Source organism: Megascapheus bottae, chromosome 38, assembly GCF_031878675.1.
Source record: "Megascapheus bottae isolate mThoBot1 chromosome 38, mThoBot2.hap1, whole genome shotgun sequence".
NCBI lineage: Eukaryota > Metazoa > Chordata > Mammalia > Rodentia > Geomyidae > Megascapheus > Megascapheus bottae.
In genome coordinates this window covers 2,260,063-2,285,774 of record NC_143546.1, presented here as the reverse complement: position 1 = coordinate 2,285,774, position 25,712 = coordinate 2,260,063, and the positions used below count along the sequence as shown (strand labels likewise).

At 48.3% G+C, this 25,712-nt stretch overlaps 1 protein-coding gene across 2 annotated transcripts; it reads left to right on the top strand.

The window, feature by feature from the left end:
* Window positions 1–322: 322 nt before the first annotated feature.
* Window positions 323–25,288, top strand: Dcp2 (decapping mRNA 2). Of its 2 annotated transcripts, XM_090325449.1 has the most exons (11): window positions 323–497; window positions 5,149–5,300; window positions 7,896–8,023; window positions 8,676–8,774; window positions 15,368–15,520; window positions 15,662–15,774; window positions 16,497–16,604; window positions 18,377–18,506; window positions 21,443–21,553; window positions 22,316–22,367; window positions 24,615–25,288. In XM_090325449.1, the coding sequence occupies exons 1-11, from the start codon at window positions 445–447 to the stop codon at window positions 24,776–24,778; spliced, it is 1,263 nt and encodes a 420-aa protein (XP_090181575.1). In that variant the 5' UTR covers window positions 323–444; the 3' UTR covers window positions 24,779–25,288. The 2 variants fall into 2 exon arrangements, with proteins under 2 accessions (XP_090181575.1, XP_090181576.1); XM_090325450.1 differs by lacking the exon at window positions 5,149–5,300 and having other exon boundaries at window positions 7,903–8,023.
* Window positions 25,289–25,712: the final 424 nt, after the last annotated feature.

Here is a 25,712-nt window from a genome sequence, read left to right as displayed (position 1 = left end):
GGGGGCGCGGCGTGCGTGAGGGGCGGGGCGTGCGGGGAGGGGGCGTGGCGCGCGGGGAGGGGGCGTGGCGTGCGGGAGGGGGCGGGCTCGTCTCCAGCGGCGGGAAGTTGGGTTTCTGAACCGGAACTGGGACGTCTCAATAAGCCACCGTCTCCGAGGTTCAGCGCGCTGGGGCTCTCGAGGCTACAGCTGCGCATTGGCTCTTTCCAGCGGAGGGGGCGTGACTTCCGGTGGGGCTCCGCCCCTCGTCTGGGCCCAGCGGAAGTGAGCTTCCCTCGGTGCCGCCGCCACCACCACCGCCGCCGCCGCCGCCGCCGCCGCCGCCGCCGCCGCCGCCGCCGCCCCCTCCTCCCGCGTCCCGGCTCGGAGTCCGAGTCCCCGTCAGTACCTCGGGTCCCGGCCTTGCGGAGCCGGGATGCACTGCTCCTGCTGCGGGGCCTCGTCATGGAGACCAAACGGGGGGAGATTCCCGGCAGCGTCCTGGATGATCTCTGCAGGTGAGCGGCCCCTCCCGGGGCCCGCCGTCCTCCCACCCCCGTCCTCGTCCTCCCCCGTCCTCCCCTCCCGGGGCCCGCCGTCCTCCCACCCCCGTCCTCGTCCTCCCCCGTCCTCCCCTCACCTGGGCCCGCCGTCCTCCCCCCTCCGTCCTCCCCTCCCTGGGGCCCGCCGTCCTCCTCCGTCCTCCTCTCACCGGGGCCCGCCATCCTCCCCCCTCCGTCCTCCTCTCACCGGGGCCCGCCATCCTCCCCCCTCCGTCCTTCCCTCACCTGGGCCTGCTGTCCTCCTCCCTCCGTCCTCTCCCCTCCGTCCTCTCCCTCCCCCGCCCTCCTCCGTCCTCCTCTCACCGGGGCCCCCCGTCCTCCCCCCTCCGTCCTCCTCCATTCTTCTCCGTCCTTCCCTCACCTGGGCCTGCTGTCCTCCTCCCTCTGTCCTCCCTCTTCCTCCCCTCACCTGTCCTTCCGTCCTCCCCTCCCCTGGGCCTGTAGTCCTCCCCGTTCCATCCTCCACCCTCCATCCTCCCCTCCCCGGGGTGGCGCCCGGGCTGGGCCTCGCCCCTCGCCCCCGGCCTACTCACCTGTGCTCCTCCCCGCCCGCGTCTCCCTCCTCCCCCTCCCTCCTCCTTCCTCCCCCCTCCCCCCCTCCTCCCCCTCCCGGAGCCGGCAGGTTTTCCACACCAGGCAGGGGTAGTGTACGCCCCGTCCCAGCACTGTACACCTCAGGGAGGACGCAGGCGGAGAGAAGCTCGGGCGAGCCTGCAGCCAGCACAGCAGTCACCAGTGTCACAGAGGAGGAAGGGGTGGCAGTCAGGAGGTGAAAAGAAAAACACAGGCGGAGAGAAGCACGGGGAGCCTGCAGCCAGCACAGCAGTCACCAGTGTCACAGAGGAGGAAGGGGTGGCAGTCAGGAGGTGAAAAGAAAAACACAGGCGGAGAGAAGCACGGGGAGCCTGCAGCCAGCACAGCAGTCACCAGTGTCACAGAGGAGGAAGGGGTGGCAGTCAGGAGGTGAAAAGAAAAACACAGGCGGAGAGAAGCACGGGGAGCCTGCAGCCAGCACAGCAGTCACCAGTGTCACAGAGGAGGAAGGGGTGGCAGTCAGGAGGTGAAATGCTCTGTGTTTCTTCTGTTCCCCGAGTGGATGAAAAGAGTGTGGTGTAGGTGCAGGTGGAAAAATGGCTAGAAGAGCATGAATCCACCGCGGGATGGCAGGGTCGTGGCCTGCACGCTCGATGCTGTCTAGAAGGTTCTGGTCATCTTCGTCTCGTGCCGGGGTCTGGATGCAGGGACTTTGGCTCGGTGGATTGGGGCTCCCCCACTTGAGCAACCCCTCCAGTCCTAAAGAGTGTGCCTGCGTGTGACAGAGAAAGGAAAGCTGAGCAGGGCGTGGCGGGGAAGAAACGCGCCTTCCGGGGCGCAGAAGAAGGGCCATCAGCTGTGGTCATCAGGTCCAGGCCGCAGTGGAATAATTAAGCTTGTTTTATAAACAACACCTATTGCGTGTTAGAGGTGCCTGCTTTTCTGATAAGTGTACTTAAACTTAGTTTTCTTAGATAAATCTTGTGGGGTTTTTTGTTTTGTTTTGTTTTCGTTTTTTTGCCGGGGCCTGAGCACTGTCCTTGGGCTTTCGCAAGGCTAGAGCTCTACCACTTTTGCCATATCACCACTTCTATAAATGTATGGTGCTGAGGAAGCGACCCTGAGTCTTTGTGCATGCAAGGCAAGCACTCCTCCTCTAGGCCACTCTCAGCCTTTTTTTTTTTTTTTTTTTCCTTTCTTTAAACTAGTTTTGTGTGTGTATCTTTTCTTTTTTGTACTGGGGATTGGACCCAGGACATTGTACTTGCTAGGCCACTGAGCTACAACCCAGCACAATCCTTTAAGTTTTTTTTTAAGAAAAATAATATAAATGTAATCTATTTTTTTTTAAAGTAGGACTAGCTACTTGATAAACTTTCTTAAAACTACCAGATAATTTTCTTAAAACTTCAGGTTTTGGATAATGCTATTTTTAAAGTTAATATTTGCTGATTAATTTGAGGCTATATGTTAATCAAACTTTTGATTGTGAGTTAAGACTTTATTTTTCCTTTTGAGACAGAGTCTTTTTTTTTTTTTTTTTTTTGCCAGTCCTGGGCTTGAGCTCAGGGCCTGAGCACTGTCCTTGGACTTTCTCAAGGCTAGAGCTCTACCACTTGAGCCTCAGCACCACTTCCAGCTTTTTTCTATATATGTGGTATGTGATACCGAGGAATCGAACCCGGGTCTTCATGCATGCTAGGCAAGCACTTTAACCACTAGGCCAAATTCCTGGCCCCGAGACAGAGTGTTGAGCAGGGGTGTGTTTTTTTTTTTTCTTTCTTTCTTTTCTTTCTTTTTTTTCCTTTTTCTTTTTTTTTTTGTCGTCAGTTGTGGGACTTGAACTCTGGGCCAAGGTGCTGTCCCTGAGCTCTTCAGCTTAAGGCTACCACCCACCCTACCCCTTGAGCCATAGTCCCACTTTTGGTTTTTTTCTGGTGGTTAATTGGAGGTAAAGAGTTTCATGGACTTTAGTGCCTGGGCTGGTTTTGAACTGCGATCCTCAGATCTCAGCCTCCTGAATAGCTAAAGATTACAGGTGTGAGCCACTGGGCCAGACTTGGGGGTGAGTTTTTCTGTCTCTCCGTTTTTTTTTTCCTCCCGCTTAGAATTCGTTTTATTTTTATAAAAATAAAGATTAAATTGTAAAGTTACTTTTTCTGGACTTCTTTGCATTCCTGCACACCTGTTAATATATAAATTTTGTCTAGATTGTCATTTTTACCGCATTCTTTCTCCTTTCCTATTGCTGTTGTATATTGAGAACATTTTACTATTTCATGTTATTTTGCCTATTTTAGTCATTCCCATATGCGTTAAGTTTTAAAGAAATGTAAAATTTATAGATGTGAAATATTAGAGGAGAATTAAAATTTTAAATGGAACTGTCTATCCATTTGGTAGGTTATAATCCAGAATATAGAATGTTAGTTTCCAGCTGGGAGACAGAAAGGAAGTGTTTGTGTGTCACAACATGTGTGTAATATATTACTGAGCGCAGCAGTTTTTAGCCACATGGTGCCTTTTGTTTAAGTTTTTTCTGTCTGTGTGTGTACACGGAAAAAAAAGACGTCTTACATTGGGAAAACTTTGCTTTATAATTTAGAGTGTACGCATAAATAGCTAATAAGTAAATCTGTAGCACGTTATGGGGATATTTGCTTTGTTACAGAGTAATTTTTGCCATTAAAGGTTAGATGATGAATCTAATACAAAGGCAAAGTATATTGGCTCTTAGTAAGTTTGGAAGAGTTTATGGATGCATGGTTCAAATCAATACATGTTAGCTGTTATTCCAAAAAATTCCCTTTTGAGGTTATATGCAAGACTGGGGAAAGGGAAGCAGTTGAGAAGGATGTTTGTGAGGCCCTTTAGAAAATATTTTTTTCCAGCTTGTATTTTAGAGTGCGTGGGGAGGAACAGCGATGCTAGAAATACTTCAGGATTGAAACTTGCCCGGGAGTATGGCGCTGGAGTCTCACACCCATCCGACCCCAGCCTCCTGAGTAGCTAACGGCTTTTTTTTTTAACTTTTTATTTGGGGAAAGTTAACTGCCTTCAGAGGTGAAAGAGTATTGTAGTGACTCATCCATCGCTCCTCCAAGCTTCATCCACCACTCCCGTGGTGGCACATCTTTCCCTGCAGGGTTGATTGGAAAGTCACTTAGAAGTGGTGCAGACAGAAAATGGGAGAGGGCCAGGCCGGGTGTCGGAAGCCTGTGAGAGTGGTTCACTGGGTGAGAATGGAAGGCATGTAGGAGGTGATTCGGGTACCTGGACGTCTGAGGAGAGCTGTGCCTTGCAGGTGCCATGTGGTGTGGTAACACACACCAGCAGACGGCCGACACCAGGGGGCAGAGTCTGCGCAGGTCTGCCTGGAGGGTCAGGTGCACGTAGACTGCGGAGGCTGTGTTCTTAGGTGTACTTGCGTAGTGGAGGCCGTGTTCCTGTCTCAGGGATAAGTTGGCAAGCTGCTGGAGGACGGGAAAGGGGCAGCGAGGACAGGAGCAGTGGTGGATGGCAGCTCTTCAGTCCTGGACATCATAACCTCTCAGAGTGATGGCTGCCGAGGGCCTACAAGCTTCACCAAAAGCTCGATACTTGTGTACTGAGATACAGATGACTTTAGGTAGATGAAATCTGCTTATTTACTTACTGGTGACTAAGGTTTGAACTTAGAGCCTGTGTTTGGCCAGGTAGGCACCCTAACCACATTGTGCCCAAGATACGCGGACCACTTGATGCATAGCTGTCTCTTTATTCCCTCCTGGTGTTTCTGTGTCTGTCTATGTCTCCCCCAACCCCACCCTGGTCAGACTTTACCCCTGTGAGGCCCAGGCTACCCTCGAACTCCACGTAGTCCAGGCCGGCCCCTCTTAAGGCCCTCCTGCCCGCCACCCATGAGCTGGGACGTTGTGCATGTACCCAGCTTCTTTCCTGTATCCATTTCCCTCATGTATGGAGGGCTACTGTGGTCTCTGGGGTAGAGGGTCCGGGTAAAGCAGTTGAACGAGTGGGTTCACATGACTTGTTACAGTGTGTGAATGTAATTTCTGCTGTTTGTTTTTGACAGCCGATTTATTTTGCACATCCCCAGTGAGGAGCGAGACAATGCAATCCGAGTGTGTTTTCAGATTGAACTTGCCCATTGGTTTTACCTGGATTTCTACATGCAGAACACACCAGGATTACCTCAGTGTGGGATAAGAGACTTTGCTAAAGCTGATATCCTTTCTGTAACTGTCATGACGGTCTTCCAGGCTTGCTTATGAAATGGGCTTGAGCTTACCTTTGAGATTTTTAACCACTGTATAATATGTGCTGTACCTTTATTCCTATTAGCTGGACAAGAAAGAGCTGGTGAGGTAGCTCAGAGCCCAGAGCACTCGTCTAACATGTGTGGGGGCTGGGTTCTACCCAATAAAATTCCTATTTATCTACGTCCCTAGGAGATGAACACTGATTACAATAAATTTAATTTTCTTCCCTTTTAGAGGTACTAGCCAGTTGATTGCATGTATTTTTGCTTTGATTTTGCTATGCTATTGAACTGGATTGCTTTGTGACTGGATTACTTTGTGATTTGTTTTGTTTTTTGCTGTTTCTGGGGCTTGAACTTAGGGCCTATCCTTGAGCTTTCTCAAGGCTAGGGCTCCACCACTTAAGCCATAACACCATTTCCGGCTTTTTTCTATGTATGTGGTACCATGGAATTAAACCCAGGTCTTCGAGCATGCTAGGCAAGCACTCTACCACTAGGCCAAACCCCGAGCCCCAAGCTTTGTGATTTGTTTAGAAATTTCTTCATGAGTGAATATTCAAACCACAATACTGTGACAATAGTGCTTCAGAGAGGCTTGAATGCTACACACGTGGATTAGCAGTTTGTTAGGCTTACGAGTTACAAAAAAATTGTATGACTAGTGTAGGATTTTATAAAAGAAGCTTTTCTGAGTGGCTAGAAACTGGAGGACTGTTGATGATTTAGAGTGTGGAAATAAGGTATGAGGCCGGGAGTGTGGCCTTGTAATAGAGTGCTGGCCTAGCAGTCATGAAGACCCGGGTTTGATTCCTTGGTACCACATACATAGAAAAGCCGTAAGTGGTCCTGTGGCTCAAGTGGTAGAGCTCTAGCCTTGAGAAGCCTAAGGACAGGGCTCAGGTCCAGAGTTCAATCCCCAGGACTGGGGGAAAAAGGGGACAGCTGGCACCATGGCTCACGCCTGTAATCGTAGCTACTCAGGAGACTGAGGTCTGAGGATCAAGGTTCAAAGCCAGCCCAGCAATACAAAGCCATGAGACTCTTATCTCCAACTAATCACCTAGAGCTGAAGAGCTCAGGGACAGGGCCAGAGTTCAAGCCCTATGACTCCCTCCCCCCCCCCCCCCCGCCCTCCCCAAAAAGCGGTGATGTAATACTGGCTCAAGTAACTGCGATGTGATTGCTTGCTCAGTGTAAATGTGATGCTGACTTTTCGGCCTGTGCTTGTTAAAGCAGTGGGCCTGCGTCTCCCGTCTCCCCGCTCCCATTCCCTCTGTTAGGACGTCTTCCTTCCAGCATTCAGTTGGGACTGCCTTGGCTACTGCGCTCTTCACAGGGTGATCACCAACCCCCATTAAAGGTGGGTGGGTCTAGTGCCAGCGTGGTCTCTGAGGTCAAGAAGTATTATACGTGGCTGTTGCAGGTCATTGGAGCACACTTCAGAGTTCATGTGCTTAGATGAGCCGTCGACACTCTTGTATCCAGAGTATGGATCTGGTTGGAGAAGTGGTCTGGCGGGAAGTTCCTGCCCGCTCCACCCCTGTCACAATGACCCGGGGACCGTGGTGAGGGGACAGGCCTTTGGTGCCTGCACGGGCCATGCAGGCCTTGGTCTGTGCCACTTTTTCCTTTACTGCTTTCCTCAGTTCTGTGAGGAACACACCCAGTTTCTCTGGAAATCTTAATAGCCAGAGTCTTTATAATCCTTAGCAATCTTCATGTTGAAAATGGTTTTGGTTTTTTGTTTTTTGTTTTTGTTTGGCTTTCAAGGTCAAGTTCATTTTTTAAAAATAAATGTTTTGTTTTTCTTTTTTGCCAGTCCTGGGCTTAAGCTCAGGGCCTGAGCACTGCCCCTGGATTTTTCTCAAGGCTAGAACTCTACCACTTGAGCCTCAGCACCACTTCTGGCTTTTTCTAAGTATGTGGTACCAAGGAATCGAACCTGGGTCTTTGTGCATGCTAGGCAAGCACTCTACCACTAGGCCAAACTCCTGGCCCTAAATGTTTTTTTTTGTTGTTGTTGTTGTTTTTTTGCCAGTCCTGGGCTTGGACTCAGGGCCTGAGCACTGTCTTTGGACTTTCTCAAGGTTAGAGCTCTACCACTTGAGCCACAGCACCATTTCCGGCTTTTTTCTATGTATGTGGTACCGAGGAATCGAATCTAGGTCTTCTTGCATGCTAGGCAAGCACTTTAACCACTAGGCCAAACTCCCGGCCAGGGCTCTTCATTTTAACATTATATTTGTGCAAAACAGTATATCTGTGCTTCGGTTTCTTTTAGTATCTGTTGAGTCTGCTATGATGAATTTGACCATTTGGTGGAAAGTATTTAAGGTAATTGTTATTTGAAGTGTTTTTCCAAAGCTCTACCTGATTAATGTCTATGGTAAATGCAGACAGTGGTAGTGATTTGCTCAAGAGAAGATGATTGTGGGAGAAAATATGTTAGACTTAGATGAAGATTTGAGTAATTGTATGTAGTTCATTTAAATAATTCTTTCTGTAGAGTTTCTCAAGCTATGTTAATGAGAAAGAAGCTTCCTTAACACTGTTCATACTCTTTAGCCATTGTCCATTTCTGCTGCCACAAGGTGAAGATGTGGAAAAAGTTTTGGACGAGTGGAAGGAGTATAAAATGGGCGTGCCAACATATGGTGCAATCATCCTTGATGAGACACTTGAAAATGTGAGTATAAAACCAGAGTTTTGAGTGAAATGATCATAAGGAATCATTATGTAGTGTTAGGAAGTTACAACATGTTTAGATTCTTGAGTGCTGAAAGGCCAAATTTTGCCTTATAAATGCACTCTTGAATCTTAAGACTTGCTCAGTGTGAACAAGTGTCACTTAAGACTTGCTCAGTGTGAACAAGTGTCACCTTGAGCCAGTGGCTCACTCCTGTAATCAATCCTCACTACCCTGAGAGCTGAGGCTATAGCTGGCCCTGCAGGCAAGTCCATGAGATTCCTATCTCCACTTAGCCAGCCAAAGGCTGGAACTGTGGCTCCTGGGGTAGAATGCTAGCCTTGGAAAATACCCAGGCCCTGAGTTCAAGCCCTAGTTACTGTGTCAAAGTGTCACTTTATTGTTGGCAAACAGATTTTTTTATTTTTTGCCAGTCCTGGAGCTTGAACTCAGGGCCTGAGCACTGTCCTGGGGCTTTTCCCTCAAGGCTAGAGCTCTACGACTTGAGCCACAGCACCACTTCCAGCTTTTTTCAATGTATGTGATACCAAGGAATCAAGCCCGGGTCCTCGTGCATTCTAGGCAAGCACTCTACCACTAGGCCAAACTCCCAGCCCTGTAAGTTTGACTTTCATCTGTGCTTGTTCTGTAGGTACTGCTGGTTCAGGGGTACCTAGCAAAGTCAGGCTGGGGATTTCCAAAGGGAAAAGTAAATAAAGAAGAAGCTCCACATGATTGCGCCGCTAGAGAGGTAAGTCGTTGCAGACCGCATGCTGGGTTCCCCACTTTCTATTTCAGTGTGGACTCTTCTGAGTGCGTAAGGAAACAGGCCATAGCAGGCATTTCGTCCACATCTCTTAATCCTAACTGGTTTGTTTTTTTTCCTATGTCCATCTTTTGAAATCACCCCTCTTTTAATCGCTTTTCCTTTCCATAAGGGATAGTCTGTGAGGACCTGTGTGTTTCAGATTGTTTACACTGTGACGTGTGCCCTCAGAACACAGTAGGAGCAGTGGAGCAGGGGCTGCAGGTTTGCCTGCATGCTGCGTGGGGCAATGGGATGACAGAAGTGTAGAGTGAATCCGGTAGGACCAGCGCTTTCTGTAATGGTGTCTTCTTGGGGGAGCATACGAAGATCAAACGCTTCAACCCACAAAACTTGACAGGGAGCCCAGGCCGACGGCATCTGAGCGACGCAGAGCCCGATGCGGAGGGCAGTTCACCTGTGACCTGAGGCCCCATGTTGAGGCTTCTGTGTATCTTGTTTTCTACTCCAAGAAACTAAGCACAGAAGCTCCTCTTGTTCATGGACTGCTCATGTTAGTAGCACCTGTAAACTCACCATGTGGGGCGTGGACGATGGAAGAAGGGGTGGGGTGGAGCACGCCTCATCTGCAAAGCTCTGGCATGGGAAGTCCTTCCTCGGCTCTCCACTGAGAGCCTCGGGGTGTATGGGGGAGGTGACCCCTCGGAGGGAAGCCACCGGCCCAGCGCGTGCTTGTGCTCTAGACTCACTGTGGTATGAGCTTCAGGGGACTCGTGGTAGACGAGCTAGTTCTCATTAACCTTTACTCTCCAAAGGTGCATTTGTTTTCCCCCTGTGTTTGGGATTTTTGGAGAAATACAGACCTGTTCCAGCGATCCAGAATTTTGTAATTTTGTGGGAGAAACATTCCTTGGTTTAACAATAGTCCTCACCGCTAGACTTTCTCCATCAGTGTATCATCCTTTTGTCAAGGACATTGACAAAATACTTGACTTTAGTGTCGGTAGCTTTATGGAGTAGAATGTTTAAAAGCAAGCCTGAGCTTTATTCCTAGTTGTTTATCTTTGTTGTTGGTTTTGTTTTTGTCAGTCCTGGGACTTGAACTCTGGTTCTGGGCCTGTCCCTGTGCTCTTCAGCTCAAGGCTACCGCCCTACCCCTGGAGCCACAGCACCACTTCCGGTTTTCTGGTGGTTAACTGGATAAGAGTCTCACGAACTTTAGTACCTGGGCTGGCTTTGAACCGTGATCCTTAAATGTCAGCCTTCTGAGTAGCTAGGATTATAGGTGTGAGCCACCACACCTGGCTATTTGTAATTTTTAGATGATTGATTCATAGAAAAGTTTAGGGGTTAAGGTGAAGCTTTGCTGTTGTCATCTGAGATACCATAACAGTGTTACAGAGTGATTGGCTCAACATTAGGAACTTTTGATGTTTTCTTTTTGGTGGTGCTGAGGTTTGAACTCCAGACCTCATGAGTCTGCTTGTCTTGCTGGCTTGACTGGCAGTCGACCATTTGATCCATGTCTCCAGCATGGTTTTTGCTGATTTGGAGGGTCTGGTGCACTTTTCTGTCCCGGCTAGCCTCAACTGTAACCCTATAGAGCTCATTCTCCTGAGTAGGATTACAGGTGAGAGCTGTTGGTACCTGGGTAGAAGCTTATTTAGCAGTGCCGGGTCGGTAGATTGGTTCCGGGTGAGGGCATTCTCTCTGGCATAAGGGACAGTCACTTTCCAGCTGTGCATTCTCACGGGTGCAGGCCTAGAGGGCCGTGGTGCCCCATGAGCTGAGGGTCATGGTGTCAGGGCTCTGTAACTGTTTACCTTCATGTGCCCTCTTCTGGTACAGTCGCCTAGAGGACTGAGGCTTTAACTCAAAATTGTTTTGGTTGGATGGGATGGGGTTACAAGAAGACACAGCTCCATTCCTAGCATTGCCACTCTTTAATGGTGAAAGTTTAGCAGTTCCAGAATTGCAGTATGTCCCTCTGCCATTAGGTGGCACTCCAGTATATGAAGTGGAAGACCAGTGTCTTACCTGAAAACCATAGTCCCCTTTTCATAATAGTTGATCATTTTTGGTTTCCAGTTAACATACATGGAGAGTCTCTTAACACCCCCCCCCCGGCCCAATTTTCTAAATTAGACCTAGAATGATGTCCTTGCTTTGAAAGTACGGGAGCCAGCTGGCTCATTAAAGATGGAGTCTCCGGACTTGCAGGTGCCGCAGCTAGCTCAGGTTGCTGGTAAGGTTTTCACTGGGCTTTTTCAGTGTTCCTGCAGCTTACCAGTGCTAGCCGTTCACTGCAGACGGAGGCCAAGGTGCTTGTCCACATTGGTGAGGTGGAACGTGATCCATTTCTGCGCGGCCTGCGTGTGCGTGCAAGCATCTCGGGAAGGATGGTGAACATCAAGTAGTAATTTCCAGTGCTAATGGACTAATTATCACCTTCGTGTGGATTTTTCTCCAGTTATTTTGAGATTTAGGACAAAGATGTGAAAATGACTCGCAGGTATTGCTGACCTGTTGGGGTAACCTTGGTGTATTTTTGCTGTCATTGATGGCGAGGCATCCGTTTACCCTCTTCCTTTGCTGATAGGTAGAATAACAAAAATTCTGGATGTATGTTTTGTCGAAGTTCTTTACAAGTAGATTTTTCTATGTCTAAGATTCTTGCTGTTGATGATGAGGGAGTCAGGGATCCTACGGTGAGGTTTACTAACATGGCCTGCAATGAATTCAGTCGATGTACCATGCCTAGTGTGTTTGGTGTGTAGAAATGCTCAATTACTGGTGCTAGCTTTATTGTGGAGAGAAGGGTACGGTAGATGGAATGGACTATATCCTCAATGGACAGGCTTGAGGGGAGCTGTTAAAGACCCCAAAATCTCTGTGCCCAGGAGACTGAAACCTGTAGGATCCTGGTTTAAGCCATACTAGGCAGAAAAGTCCAAAAGACCCCATCTCCAGTTAGCCAGCAAAATACCATACTAGAGGTGTGATTCAGGCAGTAGAGCACCAGCCATGAAAAAAAATCCTGAGCAGGAGCTTCGTCTGGGTTCAAGCCCTAGTACCAGCACCAGAATTAACACACACACACACACACACACACCCCTTATCAAGTGTTTATCTCTGTAACCTCAAGTAATTCTTGATGGATGCAAAGGTCCAGGTAGCTGTGTGGTGCAGACATAGCAGAGAAAGGCAGCTGTGGGCAGGTTAAACACCGACATGCTCTAGAGAGCTGTTTAGGCTAAGCGGGTGTGGGCCACCCTCCTGCAGCATCCTGATTAGAGGAGGGGGGCCCGCTCTTGTCTGATACCTTCTACACCATGTTTTTCTTGAGGTTAAGCAAATGGTACTTAACAGTTCCGCTTGTGGTTTCAGAATTGTATAGTGGGGCTTGTTATTTGGCAGAAAATGTTCATTATTGCTGGCTGTGCACTTATGTAATAGGATTTGTAGAGAAGAGTTATTGGTTTCCTTTTGCTTTTCTGGTACGCTTCTTGGACAGAGATAATAGGCAGAGTTGAATTGTCTCACTGTGTTTTTCAGTGTTAAAAAATGTCTGACTTTTAATATTTGAGAAGTGAATGTTATTTTGTGTGCCAGAGGACGAAGCTGGCAATAGTCCTGCTGTTTTGTTTCTTCTGGCCACCGGGTTTCTGTGAACCTAGGAAATGTTTTTCTTTCTCTGAATCACAGGGAAAAAGTAGCCGATGTGTAAGTCAGCTATTAAGTTTCTCTTGGTAAATACTTGAGGAGAGTGAGTGCCTACTTTGAAATGGAAGTTCATTTTTAGCACTTTTGGAGTTGAGCACCTGTTGCTTTTGTTACAAAACTCCTTTGCCTTTGAAAGTTTCCCCATGCTGGTGCGAGGGGAGGAAGGCTGGCCTGGTGTGCCAGGCGAGGTCGCCCGGGCCGTGTTGAGGTGTAGACCTGTCTCCAGCGGGCTCATGCGTGACCCTGAGGCACAGTGAGTAGGTTGTCGATGAGGAGTTGGTGGGGTGACAGCTCAGCTGTGGTTAGGAGTTCAGTTAGCGAAGCCCTGGGCTGCAGGCCGTTGTTCTCTGGTCTCCTAGGACCAGGCAGAGAAGGGGATTTCCCAGGAAAGCCATGTGGCGTCTTGCTCTCAGTCTCAAGGGTGGCATTTTGGGGATGAGGTCCCAGGGACTCTGATTATGAGCACACGTGTACAGGGCTGGGCGGGGGCTGTGGTAGTTCTCCTGCCCACACCACACACGTGCCCCGGGCACAATCACTGGGAAGTGGGGCAGGAACTTGGGGGCCAGATCCTGTACTAATGCCCCTCTTGGATTGCCCATCTGCGCATGCTTAAGACACTACCCCCACTCAACAGACCCTTCCCAGCCCCGTCACTCGCCCTGCTTTGACTTGAGCCGGGGTTGCGTGTTCTGACCTTTGGGTAGACGGGGTTCTGCAGGGGGCATGGAGGTGGCCTCAGGCTCTGGGAAGTGAGCGTTGCAGCACCTGTGAGTACGTGGTTCTTTTATGCTGTTGAGTATTTCAGTGTACACCTGTATCGCAGTTCTTTGCCCATTTTTTTGTGCATTGCAGTACATCCAGCTTTTGACAAATGAGCAAGGCTGTTGTGAGTGAAAGGATTGCTTAGTTCTCTGCGCATGGATGTGCTGTCACACAGAGCAGAAGAGCTGGTACAATTTTATTTACCAGCTGCAGTATCGGACAAGAGTTGTGGGTTGTATCCTGGCCAAAAGATTATCAAGTTTATCTTTTTAGCAATGGCTCATGTATCATTGCCTGAAAGTTAAGGATACGTAGCCCTTATCATCTTCTCATTAAGTACCTTTTTACATGTTAACACTCCCCTTTTAATATGTTTCCGCATTTACTTGTCTAGTTGACGGCCTAGAGTGTTTAATATGGTCTGCTTAGGAACTTTAGCACTCTCTGGTTTGTGTTCTCCCTTTTGACTCAGTAGTGTCTGAGGAGAAACGTTTACTATCACTAGGTGTGCACTTTTTTTTTTTTTTTTTTTTTTTTTTTGCCGGTCTTGGGCCTTGAACTCAGAACCTGAGCACTTGGGCTTTCTCGAGGCTAGAGCTCTACCACTTGAGCCACAGCATGCACTTCCAGCTTTTCTCTATGTATGTGGTACTGAGGAATCGAACCTGGCTCTTCCTGCATGCTACGCAAGCACTCTACCACGAGGCCACACTCCCAGCCCTATGTGTACACTTTTAGGTTGAAGCAGTCTCGGTTGTTAACAGATGACATCTCAATACTGGTTTGCTGCTAGTCAGACTGTTTCTGTTTGTGAGCCGTGGGCCTCTGCACGCCCAGCGCGCACTCTGCTACTGCCACACTCACATTCACATTTTAAAGTGGATTGAATCTCAGCAAAACACATAGTTTCTGCTGTGGGCTCAGCGGCACGCGTGAGCTGTGAAACCGTGAGTGACCGTCTAGTGGCACACTCTTGTGCAGATGAATGTTAACACTGGGGAAGTGTAACGCTGGAAGCAAGCCTCTGCACTGAGCGCTTGCTTGGTGTTTTGTTCTGGGTGCTTGAATGTCAGCCGTTGTGCCACTGTGCTGGTTTTTGGTGTACCTGCAACATCTTGTAGTTATCAACACAGGCCAGAGGAGCTTTAATGAGAGTCACAGACCCCACCTTTCCAAGAAGAGTATACTTGTACACTTCCTGAGAAAGTTCCAGGACTGTGGGGTGACTGGCCCAGAGGGCAGACCTGGGCTTGTGTACAGCCCGGGAGTAGGGAGGTGAAGGCTTCCTTTACCGCTTCTAGCCCCAGGAATGCAGAAAGCCTCACAGGTTTTGGTGTGCGGGAATGTTCAAAGAGAGAATGTGAAGGGGTCACATAGTCCGTCCTAGTCTTTATTTTAAGCGGCTGAGTATGTTAGAGGACGTGAACCTCCCTTGCTTCTCTGACTGAGGGGAAGAGAGGGTTTTGTGTAGCAGTGATCTACTCTGAGACGCCCCACCATACACACACTGAGAACCTCTAATCCAGTTCCCCTGGTCAGTGACCACTAACTTTCTTCCTCCTTCCTCAGGACTGGCGCACAGTACCTCTCACAGGCGTGTGCACTTGGCTCTACTTCTGAAATCTGCTTGTCTGAATGAGTTCCATCGCCAGTTAAATCTGAACATTTAAAAAGTAACGTGGGAGTGGCACTGTGGTGGTAAAGCCTTGAGCAAAAGAGGTCAAGGACGGCATGCACCCAGACCCCTAGTGCAAGCCCCCCAAAAGTAGCTACATATAGGCAAGGAGGTCTGTAGTTGTCCTTGGGTGTACTCATGGACTCTGAATAACAATCTACACGTGATCTAGGACAGACTTCCCACCAATGGAGAACCACCACTACTGCATTGCTTTAATCCATAGGATTGGTTGAGCGCATTTTTCTGTAGCCACGTATAGTGTATAGTGGTATAGAGAGAGCTAGACTTGAATCTCAGCTTCCTGCCTAGCATTTCTGTACCTCCGTCTGGAGTTTCATCTTTCCTATAAATTTCACTGAACTGGAAGTCTAATCCTATGTCTAATTGGACATTTCACTGTATTGATTTCCAGGTCTTTGAGGAAACTGGTTTTGATATCAAAGAGTACATCTGCAAGGACGACTACATTGAGCTTCGGATCAATGATCAGCTCGCGCGCTTGTACATCATTCCGGGGGTCCCCAAAGACACAAAGTTCAACCCCAAAACAAGGAGAGAAATCCGGGTATGTGGCAGTTGCTGGCATGTACTGGATGCTCGTTCAAATGGGAACTGTACCCCTGATGAATCAAATGGGAAATTCCTGTAAGAGCGCCTTGATGATAATTAAATGGTCTTTGGTTTGTTTGTTCTTTCTGTGTTTCAGAACATTGAATGGTTTTCCATTGAGAAATTGCCCTGTCACAGGAATGATATGACCCCCAAATCCAAACTCGGATTGGCACCTAACAAATTTTTTATGGCCATCCCCTTTATCAGGTATATTAAGCTGTCCTCCCCCTTTTCTATTCTCTCCCCTCCTCCATTTTTTTTTTTTTTTTGTTCCCATGGGGCTTGATCTCAGAGCCTGAGCACTGTCCTTGGACACTTTTTGCTCAAGGCTAGCGTTCTGCCACTTGAGCCACAGCACCACTTACAGCTTTATGTGGTACCGAGGAATCCCCTCCCCCCCCAGGCTTTGTGCATATGAGGCAAGCACTCTACCACTAGGCCATGCTCTCGGCCCTATTTTCCTTTTTGTTTTCTCCCTTCCTATTGTTATTGGTGGTTTGGGCTCCTTCCTTTCCTAATTGTATCCCCTTTGTTTTTCTCTCGCATTCAAGCACTGTAAGAATGGAAAGAGTCGTGTTCTGACTTGAGAGGAAATGATTGTAGTTCTTTTCCCATTTAATATGATGCTATCTTTTCTCTACAGACATTACTTGACGTACAAAGCTCAGGGGCTGGGGATATGGCTTTGTGGTAGAGTGCTTGAATGAAGCCCTGGGTTCAATTCCTCAGTACCATATACACAGAAAAAGCCAGAAGTGGTGCTGTGGCTCAAGTGGTAGAGGGCTAGCCATTAGTAAAAGAAGCTCATGGACAGTGCGCAGGCCCTGAGTTCAAGTGCCAGGACTGGCTAAAAAGAAGAAAAAAGAGGACACAAACCTTTATAAATCTGAGATTGCAGGTATTAAAGTGAATTTTTAATATTTTCACAGACCACTAAGGGACTGGCTTTCTCGAAGATTTGGAGATTCCTCAGACAGCGACAATGGCTTTTCCTCAGCTGGAAGTACCCCAGCCAAACCCACAGTGGAGAAGTTGAGGTATAGAGTTCTGACTTCTCGTGACTTCTCCTTGCATCTGAAGTTTGCCAAGGCATAGGATTTCTCTTTTTTTTTTTTTTTTTTTTTTTGGCAGTCCTGGGCTTGAGCTCAGGGCCTGAGCACTGTCCTTGAACTTTCTCAAAGCTAGAGCTCTACCACTTGAGCCACAACACCATTTCTGGCTTTTTTTTTCTATGTATGTAGTGCCAAGGAATCTAACCTGGGTCTTCATGTATGCTAGGCGAGCACTCTACCACTAGGCCAAACTCCCGGCCCGGGAAGTCACTATTAAGTAGGCATGTGTGTTTATAATTGGCTTGCCATCACTTTACCTTTGGTAGGATCAAGAATTTTTGCGTTTTCTCTAAAACGGATGTTCTGTGTTTGCCACAGAGCTTCAAAAACTGAGCAAGAGGAACAAACCATAATTATAGCTGGCATTTTATGAGAACAAGAGCTTAAGAATTGTTTCAGCTTTTCAGAATTCGTAATTATATCAGATTGTAAGAAGCCATGATAGCCAAGATTGAAAAGATGCTCCCAAAGCTGGGCATGGTGGCGCACACCTGTAATCCTAACTACTCTGGAGGCTGAGATCTGAGGATCAACGTTCAAAGCCAGCCCTGGCACAAAAGGACCTGAGACTCTTATCTCCAAGTAACCTCTAGAAAATGGGAAGTGAGGCTTGGCTCCAGGGTAGGGTGGTAGCCTTGAGCTGAAGAGGCCAGGGACAGCACCCAGGCCAAGTTCAAGCCCCATGACCCATGGGGGGAAAAAAAAGATGCTCCCAAAAAGTTCTGAAGTAGTGTTTTGGAAAAGAAAAATGACAGAAATGTTCATTTTGGGGGGAATCTGCCATGGTAGGGTTTGTTCTAGTGAGAACAAATAGGTGAGAAGGCTGACTTAATGACTTCTGATTTTAGGTTGACATGGAGGGGATCTTAGGGTTACCATGTAGTCTCAGGTTTACAATGATGTGTTAGAGGAAATGTTCCAAGTATTGTCTAAAAGAAGGGACAGAAAGGCTGAGATTTCAGTGGGATGGTGAAGAGTCATTTTGAGTAACATCACTGTAATGAGGTCTTGTTATCTGGCACTCGTCTGTATTACATGCATGCATTCTGTGTGGTGAGCTCACTTATGTACACGTATGCTACACTGTGTAACAAAAGAACTAAATGCCACACCAGAAACCTTTCATTTAGAAAGACTGCGAATGGTGTCCAGTTAAGAAGTTGTTAGGCAGGTAGTGTATGCCTGTAATATGCCTGCTCTCAGGGAGAGCAGACTGGAAAGACTGAAGTTCAACACTAGCCCAGGCAGAAAGTTCCTGAGTCCTCACCCTAATCACTAGAAGTCAGTGTGGTGGCTGGTGTTGGCCTCCCTGACAGGGGAGAGGCGTCCGTGGATTGGTGGTCTGGGCCAGCCTGGCTAATGCGAGACCTGAGGTGAAATATAAAAGTGGCTTGAGAGGTAGGCAGTAGCAAGTTCAAACCACTTAGTACTTTTTATTTTTTCCCCAAAAGTCTGGTTTCAAAAAAGTAGACGATTAAACAAATATCAAGACACAGAGAGCCCCAGTCACTCCCGTGCTGGGGAAGTGGTAGGCAAAGCAGACCAGAATCTTTGTCTTCGGGGCACCTACCGTCCCAGTGGAAAGAGGTGGGCGGTACATGAACGCATGTGTCCTGTGTCACCTCAGCTGTCAGGCTGTTCAAAGAAGCCAGATGACAGCTTTCCAGCTGACTTGTGCCTCTCAAATCTTGGTGTAGCCGAACCAAATTCCGCCACAGCCAGCAGCTGTTTCCCGAGGGCTCCCCTGGCGACCAGTGGGGGAAGTACAAGCAGCCGCAGCTGAAGCCCGGCAGCAGCCACGAGGCCTCCGACCTTCTCAGAGCCAAGGTGCGTGTGCCGTGGGCATGCCCAGCCACTCCCGCTGCCATGGGAGCTCGTGGGAATGGCCCAGTGAGCTCTGGGCTCCTGTGTTCTCATGTGATCTGGAGCCGACTTGATTGTGAGTCTGATGGGATGGATGACATGAACTGTGACACAGTTACCAAGGGGGGGACTCGCCAGGGGGACTCGCCAGGATGGCTTTCTGCGGTAGAATTATTCTATATACTAATTGTTTTTTTGTTTTGTTTTGTTTTGTTTTTGCCAGTCCTGCGCTGAGCACTGTCCTTGGACTTTCTCAAGGCTAGAGCTCTACCACTGGCTTTTTTCTATGTATGCAGTACTGAGGAATCAAACCCAGGTCTTTGTGCGAGCTAGGCAAGCACTCTTCCATTAAGCCAAACTCCCGGCCCTAATTGTTGTCTTTTTAAATTTGTTTTTGCTTTGCATCTGAGTGGTAATCTGTTTTCAAAAAAGTATAGACTGGACTATTCAAAATCAAAAACAGGCTGTAATGAAGAGAGTAATAAAAACAACCCACAGATGGGGGGAAGTATATGCCAGTCATGTATCCCAGAATAAGTATGTGTATGTATACAGTGTATATATGTGTGTATATATACACAATATATATATATATATACTCACACATATTTTAAAATTATAGCGAAAGCTCAATCCTGTTTTGAAAGAAAGCAGACAACCTGATTAGAAAATTCTCAGGTGAAGGTGTTCAGGTGGTCTATACAAGCAAAAAGGTGGTGTACATTATCATTAGGGAAGTACAAGGCAGCATTAGAATGAAATGCCGGTTAGGCATTACAGCAGTTCTGGTAGTAATGAGACCCAAGAAGGAAAGTGACCTGTGTCCATACGAGTGGGGAGAATTGGAGTCCTTTGCATGGCTGGTAGGAATGTGAAATGTTTTGCTAGAGAAATAGCTGGTGGCCTCTCAGCTGGTTAAATGTGGTTACCACGTAACTGGGCCACACTTAGGTGTGTAAATGAAAGAATTTAAGGCAGAGGCCTAGCCAGGCACTGGTGGTTCATGCCTATAATCCTAGTTACTCAGGAGGCAGAGAGCTGAGGATTGCAGCTCAAAGCTAGCCCAGGCAGGAAAGTCAGTGAGATGCCTATCTCCAATTAAACACCAGAAAACTGCAAGTGGAGCTGTGGCTCAAAGTGATCCAGTGCAAGCCTCGATCGAAAAAGCTCAGGGACATTTTGCTTGAGTTCAAGCCCCACGACCACACAAAAATAAAAGCAGGGGCCTCACCTGGTAGCCTCCTGCCAGCGTTCCTGTGGCAGGCACAGAAGACAGACCCTGCCAGAGGCAGAGACTTCCGAATACACATGCGCAGCAGTTGAAGCTGGAGGTGGAGAAGGGAGCCCAGGTGTGGGCTCCAGTGTCCCTGCAGAGCAGAGCTCTGTGGTGCAGTGCTTGTTTTCTTGCTCAAGGCAAGACCAGAGTGCACAGTGAAGACGCCTGTTCCTGATACAGATAAAGCAGTTGCAGTGGTAGACTGTGTGTGTGTGTGTGTGTGTGTGTGTGTGTGTGTGTGTGTGACACTCCACAGCGAAAGCCCAGTCCCAGGGAGAACAGGCAGATGACAGAGTGAGGGTCTGGAACCCATTCTCCCTGCCCTTATTTGAGATCTTTTACTGTGTCTACCTATCTTAGTTTTTTTGTAGGTAGGTGGAATGTAAATCAGATACTTTTTTTTTTTTTTTTGCCAGTCCTGGGGCTTGAACTCAGAGCCTGGGTACTGTCCATAGACATATTTTACTCAAGGCGAATACTCTGCCCCTTGAGCCACAGTGCCACTTCTGGCTTTTTCTGTGTAAGTGATACTGAGAAAATAAAACCCAGGGCTTCGTGCGTGCTAGGTGAGCACTCTACCACTAGGCCAAACTCCCGGCCCTCATTTGTATATATTTTTAAAGAAGTTTTCTGAGGCACACCACTTTAGTTACCTTTCAGGGTAAGTGAAAATGATGAAGAGTTGATGTTCTGGCCAGGCACCGGTGGTTTATGCCTGATAAGTAACTGCTCAGAAGGCTGAGATGGGAGTGTGGGTAGACAGGAGAGTCCATGAGACTCTCCTCCAGTTAAACCCAGAAGTGGAGCTGTGGCTCTAGTAGCTTCCCTTTTACCCAGACCCTGAGCCCAAGCCACACAAAACAGAAATACTCCAAAGTTCAGAAGACCCATCTTCACTATTTTTGTGGCAGAGTATTCACTGAATAAGGGTTGTTAATACTGTAAGTTGGATTTTCCTAGTAAAACGACTACCCGTTTTCTACATGAAAGAATTGTGCCCTACACCACACCTGTCATCCTAGCTGAGATCTGAGGGTTGCAGATTTGACGCCCAGCCTGGCAGCGAAGTCTGAGCCTTGCCACAGAAAAGGCTGTAAGTGCCTTGTGGCTCCAGTGGTAGAGCACTGGCCTTGAGCAGAAGCAGCTCAGGGACTGTGCCTAGGCCATGAGTTCAAGCCACAGGACCAGGAACAAAAGAGAGTCATACCCCTGTGTGGCAGCCTTCCTTCCCAGAGTGAGGGCTGTGGCCTTCAGATGCGCTCCTCATCCCTCCATGCTGTGTGTGTACTTCTGTTTTCCTCTCATTGCTTTGTGACTGGACGTTGAGCCAGGGCCCCTCCCTCAGGCTAACTTTATGAGCTCAGGGCTGTGCCAAGCACAGATGCAGTAGGGGATGGGTGTGGAAAGATCTTAGAGACCATCTAGGTGTGGATTTCGGATGCTTTAGGACGAACTACCTTTCATAAGAAAATACATTGACATGGCGGTTATAAGAGTGTGGCTGGCGGACCTCTGCTGAACTCTGGCCTTAAGCAACTATAAACACAGTTGTAGAGACACATTCTTGTGGATAACTCCATTATACCACACACTTACATTTTACTTCTTCTTACTGGAAAAACAGAATCAGAATTTGAGGGGGAATGGCAGAAAACAATACCAAGACTCGCCTAACCAAAAGAAAAGAACAAACGGAGTCCACAGCCAGCCAGCAAAGCAGCAGATTCCCATGATGGTAAGAGCTCAGGGCCGTGCTGAGAGCGACGCGGGCCTTGTTCTTACTCCAGTGCATGCATTCACAGGACCAGCATTACAGACTTACTGTGACAGTGATTTGAGGACACAGCAAAGCAATCCCTCGAGGATTTTTTTGCCTATGATTTTTTTCCCCTTATAATAATCCCCTATTAAAGATTGTTAAGGTAGCTTCTTCAAAGCTATGTAAGTTAATAACTCCTCGTGTCTTTCCTCACCTGTGCTCTAAGTCCCGATACTGGGTTTTCTTCCTGTATTTTCCCCTGCTTGTCATTTCTTTAAAAAGTGGATCATAAGCACGATGTCAGATTTTGAGCAGAAATAGTTTAACCTGCATTTCCTGGGGTGTTGTTATTTCCAGCTTGGCTATTGTGACTCCACGGTGAGCTCGTTACATTACTGTTAGACTTTGCTTTTTATCCCCTGTGCTCTGAGAAAGCATGCCCGGGAACGAGAAGGTGATTGTAATGAGCAGGCTTCAGTTCCATGCGGCGGGAACTGGGAAATACTTCCTTAAGGACCGCACATGCCTCCAATAACCTAGAACTTAGTCAGAATTCCTGTGGGTTTTCTTTTAGAGATACTTCATAAACTACTCTCAAATTGGTACAGAAAAATTTGAACTTGTTTTTTTTTTTTATCTTAAGTGATAGGTGAAGCATGAACATTTTGTAAAAGAAGAAACAGAAGTTTCTAATAAATACACGGTAATTGTTCTTGTGTGTATTGTGTTTCTTTATAGAAATGTGAAAAGAAACTGCACCCACGAAAACTTCAGGACAACTTTGAAACAGGCAAGTCATTTTCTATTTAAAAAACAATATTTGAGGTGGGTGAGGTGGCTCACGCCTCTCGTCCTAGCTACTCTGGAGGCTGAGATCTGAGGATCCAGGTTCAAAGTCAGCCAGGGCACAAAAGGATCCGAGACTCTTATCTCCAGTTAACCTCTAGAAAACGGGAAGTGGGGCTTGGCTCAAGGGGAGGGTGGTGGCCTTGAGCTGAAGAGCTCAGGGACAGCTCCCAGGCCGAGTTCAAGCCCCATGACCCACAAAATACTACTACTACTACTAATGTTTATGGGCATTGGTTTGATTTTCCTGGGGTGTGGTTTCGTGGTGGGGGACCCGGCCGCGTCTCGGTGGCTCTGCAGAGTGTGGCCTGTGTTGGGGGGTGACTTGTCTAATAGGGAGCTGCAGCAGCGGGTTTTGGTGATGGTCGATGTTGGCCCGCAGGGCCCAGAGCCCAGGGTCAGCACGGGCACAGAGTGGGCACCTGCGGGTTGGGGGTAGGAGAGAGAACCAGGCGTTGTTTAGCTTGGTGTGGTCTCCTTTATTTCTAGGTTTGGTGACATATCCAAAAAGTCATACTGTGGCTTGACTACGTCTTCTTTTTTTGCCAGTCCTGGGCTTGAACTCAGGGCCTGAGCACTGTCCTTGGGCTTTCTCAAGGTTAGAGCTCTACCACTTGAGCCTCAGCACCACTTCTGCCTTTTTCTATGTGTGTGGTACCGAGGAATCGAACCTGGGTCTTCGTGATTGCTTGGCAAGCACTCTACCACTAGGCCCAATTCAGTCCCCCCCCTCCACCAATCTAAGTCTTCAGATCATGTCAGGCTCACTGTTGTGGGGTGGGGAGTTGCTGTGTTTTGATTGTAGACTGTATTGGTTTTTGAGAGGTTTGCTCCTCCCTTTCTTTGGTATATTGCTGCTTTTCTTGCTTTCCCTTCATTACAAGCTTGCACAAATCCCCGTTCAACCCAGCCCCAGGGTCACAGCATCAGGTGTGTTTGGCTGAGGGAAGTCAGGAGAGAAGTCCTTCTGGTAGGAGCTGGGGACCACCTTTGTGGTGAACCATGCTAGCACACTTCATAACTCAGTTACCACAAGTTTACATTATAGCAGGTTTACTGTAGGAGTATTAGTTGGGTGTGAAATGGATGAGCAAACTTGTTTAGAAGGAAATATTTCTGGGCCAGGAGTGTGGCCTAGTGGTAGAGTGCTTGCCTGATATGCACGAAGACCCGGGTTCGATTCCTCAGTACCACATACATAGAAAAAAAAAAAAAGCTGGAAGTGGTGCTGCGGTTCAAGTGCAGAGTGCTAGCCTTGAGAAAGCCCAAGGACAGAGCTCAGGCCCTGAGTTCAAGCCCTCGACAAGCAAAAAAAAAAGGGGGGGGGGGAGGAAGCGGGGCCGGGAGTTTGGCCTAGTGGTAGAGTGCTTGCCTAGCATGCATGGAAGGCCCGGGTTCGATTCCTCGGTACCACATACATAGAAAAAAGCCGGAAGTGGTGCTGAGGCTCAAGTGGTAGAGCTCTAGCCTTGAGAAAGTCCAAGGACAGTGCTCAGGCCCTGAGCTCAAGCCCAGGACTGGCAAAAAAAAAAAAAAAAAAAAAAAAAAAAGAAGCATTTCTGACTGACTTTCAAAGTGTCTTCCGTCCTTGATGTCCATTTCAACCCTCCTGGGAGATCTTTGCTCTGGTTTTTTTTTTTTTTTTTTTTTGAGTGTTTATTGAACTGTAGTTTCAGATTTTCTTTAATTCTTTAGACACTGGCAGCCTTCAGCATTGTTTTTCTGTCACTGTAATCTTTCCCATCCTTCCAATGTAATTATTCTTTCCACAGTACTTTCATTTTGATATCTGTCAAAGAGGTCTTATTGTTTTGGCACAAAATACCAATGTAAGAGACAAAAACATGAGCAGGGGGTATCAGTGTTTGAGAAGTAACACCCCCAGTGCCTGACAAATAACGGTAACCCTTCTATACATTACCCAACAATAAAATACAGTTTTAAAAAATGGCACTCATTTTGAAAACGGCCACCACTCTCCAAGAGAGGCTGAGGTGAAGATGTGGGAAGAAGTCGTGGTTCACTCAGTGAGCGCTGGTTGAGGGAGAGCCGTTTCCGAGGCTGTCCCCCGGTCTCCTGTGGCGCCTGGACAGCTGCGTCTGTGTCTGCATCCGGCTTCTGTGTGAGGGGCAGCGGGCTGTGTTTGATTCCTGCTGAGTGTACGGGGTGTTTCTGTCATTTTTCTGAGCAGATTCCGTGTCTGACCTGCCCGGTTCCGGTGAGGAAGTGTCGCTGGAGCACTCAGAGGGGCCTGCGGTGACCTGTAACGGGCACTGCAAGCTTCCCTTCTCTTCCAGAGCCTTCTTGAGTTTCAAGTTTGACCAGAACGCCATCATGAAGTTCTTGGACCTTTGACAGCCGCGGGTGTATTGCAGAGTCCCAAGACCAGAGGCCTGCTGCGCTGTGGCGGCTCCTGGCCCTGCCTTTACTGGAGCCCAGCTCCAAAGAGACTCTGGGGCAGAGCGGGGAGAGGAGAACGCGCACTTGCATTAGAAATGCATTTAGGCCTTTATTCACATTTACCTTGTCAGTGTTGGGAGCTGAGGTTTCAGTTGCTTGCTTTCTTCTGAGGACGTCGCTCCTGTGTGACTTGAGGAAAACAGTGTTTGGAGTCACCAACAAGCGCTAAGGAGGTGGCCACGTCCCGCGTTCCCGGGGAGTGATGCAGACGTTCTCCACGTGTGCTGGAATTGGGGAAGGTACTCAAGCACCCAGCTGGCCGTGAGCAGAATGCCAGTGCTGCAGGCCGTGAATTCGCTGGCATTTTGCTCCTCTCTGCTCTTCTGCTGGGGTTCAGTTGGAAGATGCGAGAGCCGGCGTCTGCAGCCCCACGTCCACGTGCACAGTGAGCTCAGCGCTCCTGAGGACTGAGCGCGCAGCACCCTGGAGAGGCGCTGGTGTGGAGGCCAGGCTCCTGGCTGCCGCCGACTCCGGGGTGGGTGGCGTGTTTACCACCCGGCCTCAGCCTCTTCAGTATTATTTAGCGATTCTGCTCGTGTGAAGTCCTCGTCCACTTGTCTAAATATGTCCGGACAGCTGTCGTTAGTTTTGCTTGCGCCTCAGTGTTGATTTTTCTATACTGATTGTTCAGCAGCAGAGCGTAGCGTGCTTTTGTGGTGTGTGTGGCGTCAGGAGGGACGACGCACACAGCTCTCCTGGGTGGACGTAAAGCCCAGGCGAGGGTCAGGCCCGAGGGGAGCACTTGGAACCCCTGGAGCTGTGTTTTGCTCCTTGAGGATTCTCACGTCCAGAAAAGAACAGCAGGCCCACGCCAGGGATTTCCACTGTG

Coding starts and splice junctions, on each gene's coding strand:
- Dcp2 (XM_090325449.1), top strand. CDS start 445: ATGGAGACCAAACGGGGGGAGATTCCCGGCAGCGTCCTGGATGATCTC. Junction 18,507..21,442: donor CCGACCTTCTCAGAGCCAAG/GTGCGTGTGCCG, acceptor CTGGAAAAACAG/AATCAGAATTTGAGGGGGAA. Junction 21,554..22,315: donor AGCAGCAGATTCCCATGATG/GTAAGAGCTCAG, acceptor GTTTCTTTATAG/AAATGTGAAAAGAAACTGCA.